Genomic DNA, 14,391 nt, shown 5'->3' on the forward strand with positions numbered 1-14,391 from the left:
AATTTCAAACATAGGCAAAAGTATATAGGATAATAAAATGAACCCCCCCCATGTATTCAGAACCCATTTTTAACAATTGTCAACATTCTGTTGTTTTTACAGAGAATTTAAATGTGTAAGTATTTTTTATATACGTTGTCACAGTTGATTAATACCAGATTTCAGGTTGAGCTCAATTCTATCTTATAGAAGTACTAGCCAGGAAGAGCATATTAATTTTATGTGAAAATTTCTTTGGGTTTCAGTGACATGGCCACTTTAAAAACATCAGATGAGGGGCACCTGGGTGGCTCAGTGGTTGAGCATCTGCCTTTGGCTCAGGACATGATCCTGGGCCCAGGATCAAGTTGCACTGGGCTCCTTGCGGGGAGCCTGCTTCTCCCTCTGCCTGTGTCTCTGCCTCTCTCTCTGTATATCTTTTTAAAAATTAAAAAAAAAAAAAGACTAGAAATTATTTTAGGTTGTAATATAGAAACTTAGTGTCCAGATCAAGGAAGTTGATGTTTCTAGTCTCCTGTTATTCAACTACTTAAGTATTTTTTAAAAAATATTTTATTTATTTATTCATGAGAGACACAGGCCAAGGGAGAAGCAGGCTCCATGCAGGGAGCCTGACTTGGGACTCCCCTGGGCCCCAGGACCACACCCTGGGCTGAAGGCGGTTTGGCGCTAAACCGCTGAGCCACCCGAGCTGCCCTCAACTATTTAAGTATTATGTTCATTTCTAGACAGCATATTTTCAGGCAAACTAAATCACCTGTGTAGAAGGGTGACAAGAATAGAGAAGAATTTGGAAATTGTCATGTCACAAATGATAGAAGAATTCAAAATGTTAAATTTTTATAAGACCTGATAACACTTTTCAAATACTAAAGGGTTACTTTGGAAGAAGTAAACTTGCTCCCATAAACTACAGAAGACGCAATTAGAAATAATTAGTAAAAGCTCTAAGTGATCAGATTTCAATATTAAAGGAAGAGAATAAATATAAAGTATAAATTTGCAGTTGGCCTAACACCATCACTCTGCAACTTCTCTTAAGTAACATTGCTTATGCTGGTTTTTTTTTTTCATTCTCATTTCCTATTAAATCTTTTTTTAGAAAAATAGAAACTTGCTAGTTTCTTTTTTACCTCATTTAATTATAATTTGTAGGATACTGAGATCAAGGCCAGATGGCCTATCCACCTCAGAACTTAGGATCACAAATAGAAGAATAGGACACTGTGGTCTTGATGTCATTCCTTTCTGTCTTCTTTAGGATTTTATACTATGGTTTTATCTTTTTTCTTGTATCTTCAGTCCTTTTCATTCTGAAGACTCTTACTGCATGCAAATCTGTTTGAGTCTCTCCTGGTTAGAAAGTCAAGAGAGGGATGCCTGAGTGGTTCAGTAGTTGAGCATCTGTCTGCCTTTGGCTCAGGGCATGATCCCAGGGTTCTGGGATCGAGTCCCGTATGGGGCTCCTGCTTCTCCCCCTACCTATGTCTTTGTTTCTCTCTCCTTGTTTCTCTTATGAATAAATAAAGAACACCTTAAAAAAAAAGGGGGGAATGTCTGGATGGCTCAGTTGGTTAAAGTGTCGGACTCTTTGTTTTCAGCTCAAGTCAGGATTTCATGGGTTGTGGGATGGCGCCCCACTTCTTGGCTCCTCACTCAGTGGGGTGTCTGCTTGAAGCCTGCTTCTCCCTCTGCCACTCCCCACCTTTCAGATAAATAAATCTCAAAAAAAAAAAAAAAGTCAAGAGAGGTTTTCTTTTCCACCAGGTTTCTTGAGTAATTGGCAGGTCTTATCTCTACTTCCTTACCACCCAACACTTTTCTCAAGTCTTTGTTTTCCAGTTGTGCTCACAGCATTTCACAGAAATTGTGATTGCCTGGTACCAAATCCTTCTGTTGCCTTTCTGTTGCATACCAAATTATTATTATTTTTTTAAAGATTTTATTTATTAATGAGAGACACAAGAGAGGCAGAGACATAGACAGAGGGAGAAGCAGGCTCCCCACAGGGAGCCCAGTGTGGGACTTGTCCTGGAATTCTGGGATAATGACCTGAGCTGAAGGCAGATGCTCAACCACTGAGCCACCCAGGCGTCCCTGTTGCCTACCAAAGTAAAATATCTTCATTTTCTTTGGTTTTAAATTCAAAGTGTTTCATACCTTATGCTGAGTTACTATTCTGCTTTTATCCTTCATTATTCCATCCTTGTATCCTGTGTTCCAATCAAAGACAAAACTCATATTTTTCACATGTATCTTCTATATTTTTGCTTGTTGCTGCCCTTTTCCTATTTCTTCTGATAAAAGCCTACTCAGCTCCAGTGCTACTTCCCTTAAGTTTTCTATGGTTCCATTTAACTCAATGTGATTCTTCTGTAAGTTCCAACATAGCACTTTTCTTATGTCTCCCTTATGAGAGGTGTGTGTTCTTTTTCTCCCTATTTATAAAGTGACTGATTTCTGGAATTATTTTATTTGTCTTGTTCCTACCGCTGTGCCTCATATTTTACTAGGAACCCAATAAAATGAATGAGTGAGAAGAATGAGATTTTTTGGGGGTTAGGAATTCTCAAAAAAATTTTTTTTGGTAAAGATTTCATTTATTTATTTATTTTTGAAAATATTTTATTGAGGGGTGTCTGGGTGGTTCAGTTAGTTAAACAGCTGCCTTCGACTCAGGTCACGATCTCAGGGTCCTGGGATCAAGCCCCACGTTGGACTCCTCCCTGGGTGGGGAGTCTGCTTGTTTCTCATTCTCCCTCCTTACCTTGTTTTCTCTCTGGCTCTCTCTCAGAGAGAGAGCTCATAAGATGGGGAGGGCAGAACGAGGAGAAGAAGAAGCAGATTCCCCACTGAGCAAGAAGTCTAGCAGGGAGCCAAACTGAGTGTGGTCCCAGGACCCTAGGTTCATGACCTGAGCCAAAGGCATAGGCTTAACTGACTGATCTACCCAGGTGCCCTGAAAGATGTTACTTTTGGTTAATCTCTACACCCAGAGTGGGGCTCAAGCTCACAACCCTGAGGTCAGGTCACACACTCCACGCCAGCCAGGCACCCTGGAATTCTCAAATACTTTGAGTGTGGGACTACTAAAGATTTGTTGTTGTTTTTCTTGAAATACTATTGTCTTTTCAGAGATCAAGCTGTATTAAGAACAGTATAATGAATAAGAAATAAGGCTATATTGTATCTGTGCATGAAAAAAGCATCCTAAGTTTATGTGTGTTTTGCCCCTGGGAAGTATGCTCCATGACTGTTAGGACTTTGTTTTATCCTCTGTTTTTATCTCTGCATCTAGAACAATGCACAAGTTGGTGCTATTGTAACCTAACAAACACGAGTTCACTCCTGTGAGTCGGAGGTAAAAACACACTAGATAGAATTGCTGTGTAAGGAAAACTTTATTTGCAGCAGATAAGGAGATCATGGGGAATAATTTCCAAAGCTGTGACTCCCTGAGCAAGGGCGAGTGGATTTCTTTTATTTACGGTCAGGATGCATATTTAGATAGGGGAGCCTTGTCATGGCTTGTAGAGGTGGGCATAAGGTTGCGCGTGTGCCCTAAGGAAACCTGCTCATCTGTACATTGTATGTTATGTAAAGGAGGCTTGTGCTGCTCCTTGGGTGGAGATTTTAGTATGGTAATAAGGTGCAGGTAACTGGTTGCTCCACAGTCCATCTGCACAGGTCTGAATCGGGAGTTGAGCTCAAACTGGTCTGGGTGGTCTGGGCCGCCCAAGCTCCTATCCAGGCAGTCCTTACTGCTGGAGGGGTAGTTTTGGTTTCCATCACAGGATATTAGGCCCCTCGGGTCTTTTGCCTGAGTGAAGAGATGAGCTGTGAAGAAGAGCTTAAAGGAGAATGTGGGAGGTTAATGGGAACAAACAGTTGATAAGTAAAGGTCAGGCCTTGGGGTTTAGCTGGTGACAATAAATACCTAATTGATGAGTAAATGAATTAGTAGGTACATGTAGCTCTGAGAAAAATAGTTTAAAAAACAGTTGTTTCTAAATTTTTCTTTAGCGTTTGCTTTTATTCTTAATTGGCATGTTATAAAGATTGAGAAAAGTTAAAGTTGATGGGTAAGAATTTTTTAAAATTTTATCTCTTTTCTGAAAGGGTGCAATTTGACAAAAATGTACACTTGAGAGTTGCAGAACAGATAAGCTCTTGTGTTAGTTTACAGAGTCTTCATAGGGTGTTTAGCATTTGCTGTCTTGTATTCTTATTCCTTTTCATTCCTTTCAGAGTCAAGGAATGATATGGTACAAGCTGATGGTTGCATATAATATTGCTTATATGTATTTTCTTTCCACCTGGATGCTAAATATAGCGTAAGGATCCTTATCCCTTTCTCATGTTTCTCTCTGTTCTGCATATATCCATTAAATGCATGCTGAGTGAAGAGCTTCTTTTTTTTTTTTTTAAGAGCTTCTTAAATTATATTTTTTGCAGGTTTTATTCAGGAATACTGTGTCTGTCACTCAACATAGTTTCAACTTTCCAGCTAAATGACTTTTGTGCCAGTGATACCGGAGTCCTACAGCCATGTTCTTGCAGAGTTTGAGTCTCTGGATCCATTACTTTCAGCCCTGAGGCTGGACTCCAGTCGTCTGAAGGTGAATTTCTTGATCCTTGCTCATATTTGTGTATTTTATGTGCTCTGTGACGTATGCTCCCTCCCCTCTAGTTCTTTATGTTCAATGGAATCTTGGGTGTTCTTTACTGTGCTAGTAGTACCTTATACATAGATACCATGTTCATACCCCCCCTTTAAAAAAAATTATTTATTGGGAGGGGGAAAGCACAAGCTGAGGCAGAGGGAGAGGGAGATGCAGACTCCTTGCTGATCAGGGAGCCCATGAGGGACTCAGCCATAGGACCCTGGGATCATGACCTGAGTGGAAGGCAGATGCTTCAACAACTGAGCCACCCAGGCACTCCTGTAGCTCTTTCTTGATTTACTTTTTGAGCTATCATTTGAATTTTTTTTTCTCATCCTTGGAAACCATGATACTGATTGCTGAATTTTTTTCCCTTCACAATGATCTTTTTTTTTTTTCTTTCAGAAAGTCAGGTATTTGGTTGAAAATAAAGTAGTATAAATGAGTATACCGTGTTATATTTTAAGCAACATGAACCACTGCAGATATACCAAGCTCATTCCAAAACAAGGAGTTTGATGTACCCTCCATTTTAGAGAACAGAGCAAAAGTTCTTAGCTCTGTGGAAAGAAATATATACTCCCTTCAAGCCCCGAGTTCTTCTGATAAACTCAGGAATGACATGGTGAAGAACAAAATCTTATAATCAATTCCAAAATAATTTTGTTTTTATACTTCTGCTCCCCCATCCAAGTACTTTTCTAGCCTCTAAGCGAAAGTATAGAACGTAATAAGCAAATTGATAGGAGGAACAATCATGAGGGTTGATTTCAGTTAGACTGTTTTTTTAACTGCAGATTATGAGATATCCTACCTGGTATAGTATGGCTTAACTAGTATAGGTGTTTATAACCTTGTTGGAGGCTAGTGTTTCTAGGTTTAGTGTAGTAGCCCAATAATACCACTTGAAATATCAGGTTCTCCCATCTTTCCTATTCTACCATCATCCATATATTGGGTTTTAGTCACAGTTGCAAGGTAGGTGTCCTGGCTCCAGTCTTGATATTTCCATTTGCATCTCAAGCAGGAAAGATGGGGCCATAAGCAAAGGCTTTCTTTTCTTTTTCTAACCCCTCCCTGGGTTTGTTGTTTATTTATTTAAAATTTTTATTTTTCATCATGATAAATATACCTTTTTTTTTTTAAATTTTTTTTTAGAAGGAATTTGAATTTATTTATTTATTTATTTATTTATTTATTTATTTATGATAGTCATATATATAGAGAGAGGCAGAGACAAGGCAGAGATAAAGACAGAGGGAGAAGCAGGCTCCATGCACCGGGAGCCCGACATGGGATTCGATCCCGGGTCTCCAGGATCGCGCCCTGGGCCAAAGGCAGGCGCCAAACCGCTGCGCCACCCAGGGATCCCTACTTTTTAAATACTCATCCCCTATTTCCCTCATTCCCATACCTTCCTCCCCTCCAGTGACCATCAATTTATTTTCTATAGTTAAGAGTCTGTTTCTTGGGGCTTCTGGGTGGCTTATTCAGTTAAGCATCCAGCTTTCGATTTCGGCTCAAAAATGATCTCAAGGTTGTGGGATCCAGTTCCGCATTGGGCTCCATGCTGAGCATGGAGTCTGCTTGGGATACTTTCTGTCTCTCTCCCCTGTCCCTCCCTCCCCCTCTAAAAAAAGTCTATTTCTTGGTTTCTCTCTTTTTTTCCTTTGCTTGTTTGTTTTGTTTCTTAAATTTCACATGAGTGAGATCAATATGGTATTTATCTTCCTCTGACTTATTTTGCTTAGCCTTATACTCTCTAGCTCCATCTATGTCAGTGTAAATGGCAAAATTTCATTCTTTTCCTATGGCTGAATAATATTCTATTGTAGATATATACCAGCTTTTCTTTATCCATTCATCTATTGGTGGACACTTGGGCTACTTCCATAGTTTGGCTGTTGTGAATAATGCTGCAGTAAGCATGGGGGTGTATGTATCCCTCTGAATTAGTGTTTTTGTATCTTTTGTGTAAATACCCAGTAGAGCAATTACTGGGTCCTAGAATAGTTCTGTTTTTAATTTTTTGAGTAATCTCTGTACTGTTTTCCAGTGTGGCTGTACCAGTTTTTATTCCCACCAGCAGTGCAAAAGGGATCCTTTTCTCCATATCCTTACCAGCACTCGTTTCTTGTGTTTTTGATTTTAGCCATGCTGACAGGTATGAGGGGATATCATTTTGGTTTTGCTTTGCATTTCCCTGATGATGGGTGACATTATTGAGCATCTTTTCGTGTGTCTATGGGGCATCTGTATCTTCTTTGGAAGAATGTCTATTTGTGTCCTCTGCCCATTTTTTAATTGGATTATTTTTTGGGTATTTTGTTTTTTTTTGGGTATTGAGTTGTAGAAGTTCTTATATATTTTGGATATTAACACTTCATTGGATATGTTGTTTGTAAATATCTTCTCCCATTTGATAGATTGCCTTTTAGTTTTGTTGATTGTTTCCCTTGCTGTGCAGAAACCTTTTATTTTGATGTAGTCTCACTAGTTTATTTTTGCCTTTATTTCTGTTGGTTCAGGAGATATAGCTAGAAAAATGTTATGGCCAGTGTCAGAGATAACTGTCTATGCTCTCTTCTTGGATTTTTATGGTTTCAGGTCTCACATTTAGGTCTTTAATCCATTTTTAGTTTATTTTTTGTGTTTGGTATTAGAAGGTGGTCCAGTTTCATTTACATGTGGTTATCCAGATTCCTCAACAACATTTATTGAAGAAACTGTCTATTCCCATTGTATATTCTCCTTTGTTGAAGATTAATTGATCATATAATTGTGGGTTTATTTTGCGTTTTCTGTTCTTCTTTAAGATTTTATTTATTCATGAGAGAGGCACAGAGAGGCAGAGATACAGGCAAAGGGAGAAGCAGGCTCCTGCATGGAGCCTGATGCAGAGCTCAAATCCAGGACCCTGGGATCATGACCTGAGCTAAAGCTAGACACTCAACCACTTAGCCACCCAGGCACCCCTCTCTCTCTCTCTCTCTTTCTTTCTTTCTTTCTTTTTTTTTTTTTGACGTCATCTTGAATTTCTTTCTTCAGTGTATTACAGTTTTCAGAGTATGAGATTTTCACCTCTAAATTTATTCCTGGGTATTGTTCTTGGTAAAGACATAAATGGGATTGTTTTCTTAATTTCACTTTCTGCTGCCTCATTGTTAGTGTATAGGAATCCAACAGATTTCTGTACATTGATTTTGTATCCTGTAACTTTACTGTATTCATTTATCAGTTCTAGTAGTTTTTTAGGGGACTCTTTAGGATTTTCTATATATATGTTATTTGCAAATAGTGGGAGTTTTACTTCTTCCTTACCAATTTGGATGCCTTTTATTTCTTTATGTTGTCTAATATCTGTGGTAGGACTTCCTAGTAGTATGTTGAATAAAAGTAGTGACAGTGGACATCCTTGTTTTGTTCCTGACCTTAGGGGGAAAAGCTCTGTTTTTGCTACCATTGAGTATGATGTTGGTTGGCTGGCTGTGGGTTTTTCATAAAAGGTCTTTATTATGTTGTATGTTCCCTCTAAACCTACTTTGCAGAAGATATTTATCATGAATAGATGTTTTACCTTGTCAAATGTTTTTTTTTTCTGCATCTATTGAAATGATTATATGGTTTTTATCCTTTATTGATGTGATGTATCATGTTGATTGTGAATATCGAACCATCCTTGTATCCTGGGAATAAATCCCCTTTGATCAGATATATGATTTTTTTAAATGTATTATTGGATTCAGCTTGTGATATTTGATCGAGGATATTTGCTTTGATATTCATGAGAGGTTGGCCTGTAGTTCTCTTTTTTTGGTAGTGTTTTTATCTGGTTTTTGATATGTAGGGTGATACTAGCCTCATAAACTGAATTTTTAAGTTTTTCTTTCTCTTGTTTTTTTGGAATAGTTTGAGAATAGGTACTAACTCTTATTTATTTACTTATTTTAAAGATTCATTTATTTGATTTAGAGAGAGTGTGTACAAATGTGCAGGTGGGTGAAAGGGCAGAGCAAGAGGGAGGGAGAATCCCAAGCCGACTCCCTGCTGAGTTCAGAGGCCAGACTTGGGCGGGGTGGGGGAAGCTCTATCCCATGACCCCAAGATCATGGCCTGAGCTAGAACCAAGAATTGGATGCTCAACTGACTGAGCCACCCAGGTGCCCTGGTAATAACTCTTCTTTAAATATTTCGTAGAGGGATCCCTGGGTGGCGCAGCGGTTTGGCGCCTGCCTTTGGCCCAGAGCGCAATCCTGGAGACCCGGGATTGAATCTCACGTCAGGCTCCCGGTGCATGGAGCCTGCTTCTCCCTCTGCCTGTGTCTCTGCCTCTCTCTCTCTCTCTCTCTGTGTGACTATCATAAATAAATAAAAATTTAAAATAAATAAATAAATATTTCATGGAATTCGCCTGTGAAGCCATCTGGTCCGGGATTTTTGTTTGTTGGGAGGTTTGGGATTACTGATTCAGTTTCATTGCTGGTAATTGGCCTGTTCAAATTTTCTATTTCCTCCTTTAGTTTGGGAAGTTAGGCATCTCTAGGAGCTTAGCCATTTCTTTTAAGTTGTCCAGTTTATTGCCATATAGGTTTTCATAATACTGTTATAATTGTGTTTATGTGGTGTTGGTTATTTCTCCTCTTTCATTAGTGATTTTGTTTATTTGGGTCTTCTCTCTCTCGGGGTGTTTTTTTGTTTTGTTTTGTTTTGGGGTTGTTTTTTTTTTTAAGTGAATCTGGCTGCAAGTTTATCAATTGTGTTGATCTTTTCAGAGAACCAGCTCCTGGTTTCATTGATATGTTGTATTGTTTTTTTTAGTTTCTATATCATTTTTTTCTGCTCTAATCTTTATTTCCTTTTTGCTTGGTTGGGTTTTATCCTTCTTTCTCTAGCTTTTTTAGATATGAGGTTTAGGTTGTTTGAGATTTTTCTTGTTTCTTGAGTTAGGCCAGTATTGCTATAAACTACCCTCTTGGAACTAGTTTTGCTGCATCCCAAGGATTTTGAGCTGTTGTTTTCGTTTTCATTTGTTTCCATGTAATTTATTTTTTCTTTGATTTCTTGGTTGATCCATTGTTTAGTAGCATGTTATTTAATCTCGTATTTGTGCTCTTCCAAATTTTTTCTTGTGGTTGATTTCTAGTTTCATAGCATTGCAGTCAGAAAAGGTGCATGGTATGACTTTGATTTTGTTTTGATTTGTTCAGACTTGTTTTGTGGACTCATTTATGATCTATTCTGGAGACTGTTCCATGATCACTTGAAGAGTGTATTCTGCTGTTAAGGCTGGAATGTTCTCAATATGGCTGTTAAGTACACCTGGTGCAGTGTGTCATTCAAAGCCACTGTTTTCTGGTTTATTTTCTGATTAGATGATTTGTCCATTGATGTAAATGGGGTGTTCAAGTCCCCTACTATTATTATATTATTATCCATTGTTTCCTAAAGGCTTTCTTTTTTCAGACTCTGCCTTTTACCTAATAAGGTAAACCTTTCTAAGAAACCCTAGTAGCCTTATTCTTATTAGCTAGATTTTAGTTACATTAGCTAGAGGGAGTTACATAGCTCCCTCTAGCTTCAAGAGAAACTGGGTAAATGAATATTTAGGTTTTCCAGCTTCTGTGGTAGAAAGCAAGATTCAGAGGGTTGGGAGGGTCTGTTCATCAGCCAAGCAACAAATTTTGCTGCAGGGTATTATTGGGCACAGCAAGACCACTGTTTTTTTCTGTCGGATAAAGAAAGAAATCAGCAAGCTGAGAGTTGAGGGAGAGATAATAGCACAGTGACCTGCATCTGCGTCCTCTACAGTCCTACTTGTTCTAAAAAACTATAGGTGGTTTGTATGTTAATTATAATTATGTAGACTAAAAATGATTCAAGGGAGTAAATGGTTAAAGCAGTTGCTTTATCCCCTGGAGACTTATTTGATCTCTTGTCTTTGTGGTAAGCATTGGAATGACCTAGCCAAATTATGCAAAAGATGAATGGTCTAATAACTGGATTTTGCTAAGGGAAAATGACTCATTTGTACAATGGAGCCTATTCAGTCATTTTGAGATTCAATTAAACATTCAGAACCAAATGTTTCATTATACTAGGATGAGAGGATGAGTGCGATTATGTGGTATCCTACAGGGCAAGGAGTGGGGTAGGAACCTGCTACACAGATCCTTAGTATTTATTTCCAGTAGTTAATTTGGTTATGTGACTATGATCTCACGCTTGTCTGTTTACATGTTTTTAGTGCACCAGCATAGCTGTATCTCGAAAATGGTTGGCTTTGGGCAGTTCAGGAGGAGGACTCAATCTCATTCAGAAGGAAGGCTGGAAGCACAGGCTTTTTCTTTCACATAGGGTAAGATTAAGGGTAGTCCTGTCATATGCTATTTGGAATATCTTTCATAAATTTGAATTTCCCCATTATGAATAATCATTTGGAGTAAAAGAAGAATGTAAATCTTGAGATATAAAAGTAAAAAATTAGCATTTTTGAGAAGCCCAATATTTTTCCTTTTGTGTTCTAGGAAGGTGCAATTTCTCAGGTTGCATGTTGTTTACATGATGATGATTATGTTGCTGTAGCTACCAGGTGAGAAACTGCTTTAAAATTATCTTTTCTAAATGTATTTTATTTTATTTTTTTGAGAGAGTAAGTGCTCATGCCAGCAGTGGGGAGGGGCAGAAAGAGAGGAATAGAAAGAATCCTAAGCAGGCTTTTTACTGAATGTGGGGTCCGATGCCATGCAGGACTCCATCTCATGACCTTGAGATCATGATCCGAGAAAAAATCAAGAATCAGACACTTAACTGACTGAGCCACCCAGGTGCCCCCCTAAATACATTTTAAATTGATAGATGTAGGGGGGATCCCTGGGTGGCGCAGTGGTTTAGCGCCTGCCTTTGGCCCAAGGCGCAGTCCTGGAGACCCGGGATCAAATCCCACATCGGGCTCCTGGTGCATGGAGCCTGCTTCTCCCTCTGCCTGTGTCTCTGCCTCTCTCCCTCTCTCTGTGTCTCTCATGAATAAATAAAATCTTAAAAAAAAAAAAAATTGATCGATGTAGTTGTGTGTTTGTTAGAGTAGCCAGCCATCCTGGTTTGCCTTTGACTGTCCCAATTTTAGCCCTGAAAGTCCTGTGTCCTAGGGAAATCTCTCAGTTCCCAGCAAACTGGGACAGACAGTTGTTCACGGTCACCCTATGGTTTATGGAAAATGTTTGGTGTAAGGCAAGAACATTTCAGTGACCTTAAAAGAGAAAGATAACATAATGTATAACATCTAAATTCTCATACTGGATTGGTGGACTAAAGCAAGGAAGTTAGTACCTTGACTTTCTACTTTCTCTTTTTTGAAGAACAGGAATTATGTATATTTGATAAAATTGATACTGTGATACAAAGAAATTGCACCGTTTTCACTATTGCCAAAAATCTGCTTCCGTGACTCATTTTCTTGCAGTCAAGGTCTTGTAGTTGTTTGGGAATTAAATCAGGAGCGTCGTGGGAAACCAGAACGAATTTATGTGTCTTCAGAGCACAAAGGCCGAAAAGTTACAGCTCTCTGTTGGGATACAGCTATTCTTAGAGTTTTTGTAGGTGATCATATGGGGAAAGTTTCTGCCATCAGACTTAATACTTCTAAACAAACAAAGGTAAGAGCTAGTCTGGTTCTTTTATGTATTTAAGTGAGATATATGATATTGTCTTACAGAATCTCAATTGAAGGACACAATTTTACATACTATATTTCTTGGGAGACTGATCTAGAGCCTAACTATTAATTTTGAGGAGACTTGTTTGTATGTAGTCCATATAGTAGCCTGGTTTAGCTTGATACTGTTGCACGGTTGCTTTTGTGACATTATCTATTTGTACATTGTCTGGTACAGTATTCTGTAATTCACCTGTATGAGTCACTTAAATTAAGCATTAATATTAGGCTATTAATAAAGATAAGATGCCTTGGGGCACCCAAGTGGCTTAGTCAGATATGTGTCTGTCTTTGACTCAGGTCATGATAGCAGGGTCCTGGGATTCAGTCCTGCATCCAGCTTCCTACTCAGTGGAGAGCCTGCTTCTCCCCCTCTGCTCCCCCTTCTTGTTTGTGCACGCACACACTCTCTCTCTGTCAAATAATAAGTAAAATCTTTAAAAAAAAAAAAAAAGATGCCTTTTTCCTTTTTTTTTCTTTTTTTTTTTGAGAGAGAGAGTGAGTGAGTGAGTGAGTGGGGGCAAGGACAGAGGGAATAAATCTTTCGAAGACTTCTCACTGAGCGTAGAGCCTGATGCAGGGCTTGGTCCCAGGACCCATGAGATCATGACCTGAGCTGAAACTAAGAGTTGGATGCTTAATCAACTGAACCATCCAGGTATCCTGATAAGATGCCTCTTTGTTAGTTGTGTGAACAAAATGGGAAACATACAAATAGTATCAGTTGTCCAGGCTCCTATTCTCCTGGTCCCTGCTTAGAAGAAACTCATGAGATTAGGTATATTATTTCTCAGAATGAATGTAACTTACTGTAAGTTGAACCTTAAAGATACCTCCTGGATTGTGCTTAGCTGTATGGTCCCAGGCTTCCTCCTAAGTTGGAGTAAAAGGGTTAAGTTTCACATTACCCTAACAGAATGTTCCAGGCTCTCATTAAAGAGGGCAGACCAACTTCTTACTGTCCCTCTTCTCCAAAATTGTTATAGTGGGGAGCTTGGTTTATTCCATATAGGATCTTCACAGGAAAGAAGAAATCTAACTACCATTGGCTAAATTATTTTATTTTAATTAACACACATTCTTTTGATTTGATCATGGTGACCCACATCAAAGTTACCACTTGATTCCTAACATATTTTTCATCCCAAATACAGTTGGAACCTTACAGGTGGTATAGCCCTAATTTGTGTTTTTCCAAAGGGAGAAGTTCTGTCTTCCGTGTGAAAAAAATTCTCTTTCACATGTCCCAAAACTTGCTTCATCTTTGTCATTCCAGCCTTTAAGATTAGATAACCAGAAACAGAGCCTTAAGAATTGTCTTTTGCAGTTATGTAACAAAGTATTTCACAACTTTTAAATGAGTGAAGCTTTGATATCCTAATAGGCAAATTAAATTTTGGCCCATTTAAAATTTTTATTTTGCTATCTAAGGTTATTTTCACTGAAAGGGTAAAGAGAAGATTATGCATCTGTGTAATGGTGATTTTTCTTTCCTTGTCATGTCTCTTTTAGGCAGCTGCTGCCTTTGTGATGTTTCCTGTTCAGACAATAACCATAGTTGACTCCTGTGTTGTGCAGTTGGATTATTTGGATGGAAGACTACTTATATCTTCACTTACTCGATCCTTCTTGTGTGACACTGAGAGGTATATTGACCAACCATGAGTCATAGGTTATGCAGAATTCTCGAACTCTCAGAGACTTAGAAGTCATATAGCCCAAACCCTTCAGTTTATTTATTTTTTATTTATTTTTTAATTTTTTTTTTAAGATTTTATTTATTTATTCATAGAGACACAGAGAGAGAGAGGCAGAGACACAGGCAGAGGGAGAAGCAGGCTCCATGCAGGGAGCCCGATGTGGGACTCGATCCAGGGTCTCCAGGATCACGCCCTGGGCTGCAGGCGGCGCTAAACTGCTGCACCACCGGGGCTGCCCCCAAACCCCTCAGTTTAGTAATACAGATGTTAATGAGGACCCAGCTATGTGCAAGCTGATGGTAAAGAATAGGAAAGA

At 38.8% G+C, this 14,391-nt stretch overlaps 1 protein-coding gene across 5 annotated transcripts in view; it reads left to right on the plus strand.

Moving 5' to 3' along the window:
* HPS5 (HPS5 biogenesis of lysosomal organelles complex 2 subunit 2) overlaps nt 1-14,391 on the plus strand; it is a 43,962-nt gene that overhangs the window by 1,662 nt on the left and 27,909 nt on the right. For 3 of the 5 annotated variants that reach the window (XM_041730019.1, XM_041730015.1, XM_041730016.1), the window contains exons 3-7: nt 4,456-4,619; nt 10,909-11,019; nt 11,189-11,253; nt 12,124-12,316; nt 13,888-14,021. In XM_041730019.1, coding sequence (XP_041585953.1) covers nt 4,512-4,619; nt 10,909-11,019; nt 11,189-11,253; nt 12,124-12,316; nt 13,888-14,021 — 611 coding nt within the window. In that variant the 5' untranslated portion in view covers nt 4,456-4,511. Of the gene's footprint in view, nt 1-4,455; nt 4,620-10,908; nt 11,020-11,188; nt 11,254-12,123; nt 12,317-13,887; nt 14,022-14,391 lie in introns of those variants that run through there. The other 2 variants (XM_041730017.1, XM_041730020.1) reach the window with 2 other exon arrangements.

This window comes from Vulpes lagopus, chromosome 15 (genome assembly GCF_018345385.1).
Source record: "Vulpes lagopus strain Blue_001 chromosome 15, ASM1834538v1, whole genome shotgun sequence".
NCBI classification, from domain to species: Eukaryota; Metazoa; Chordata; class Mammalia; order Carnivora; family Canidae; genus Vulpes; species Vulpes lagopus.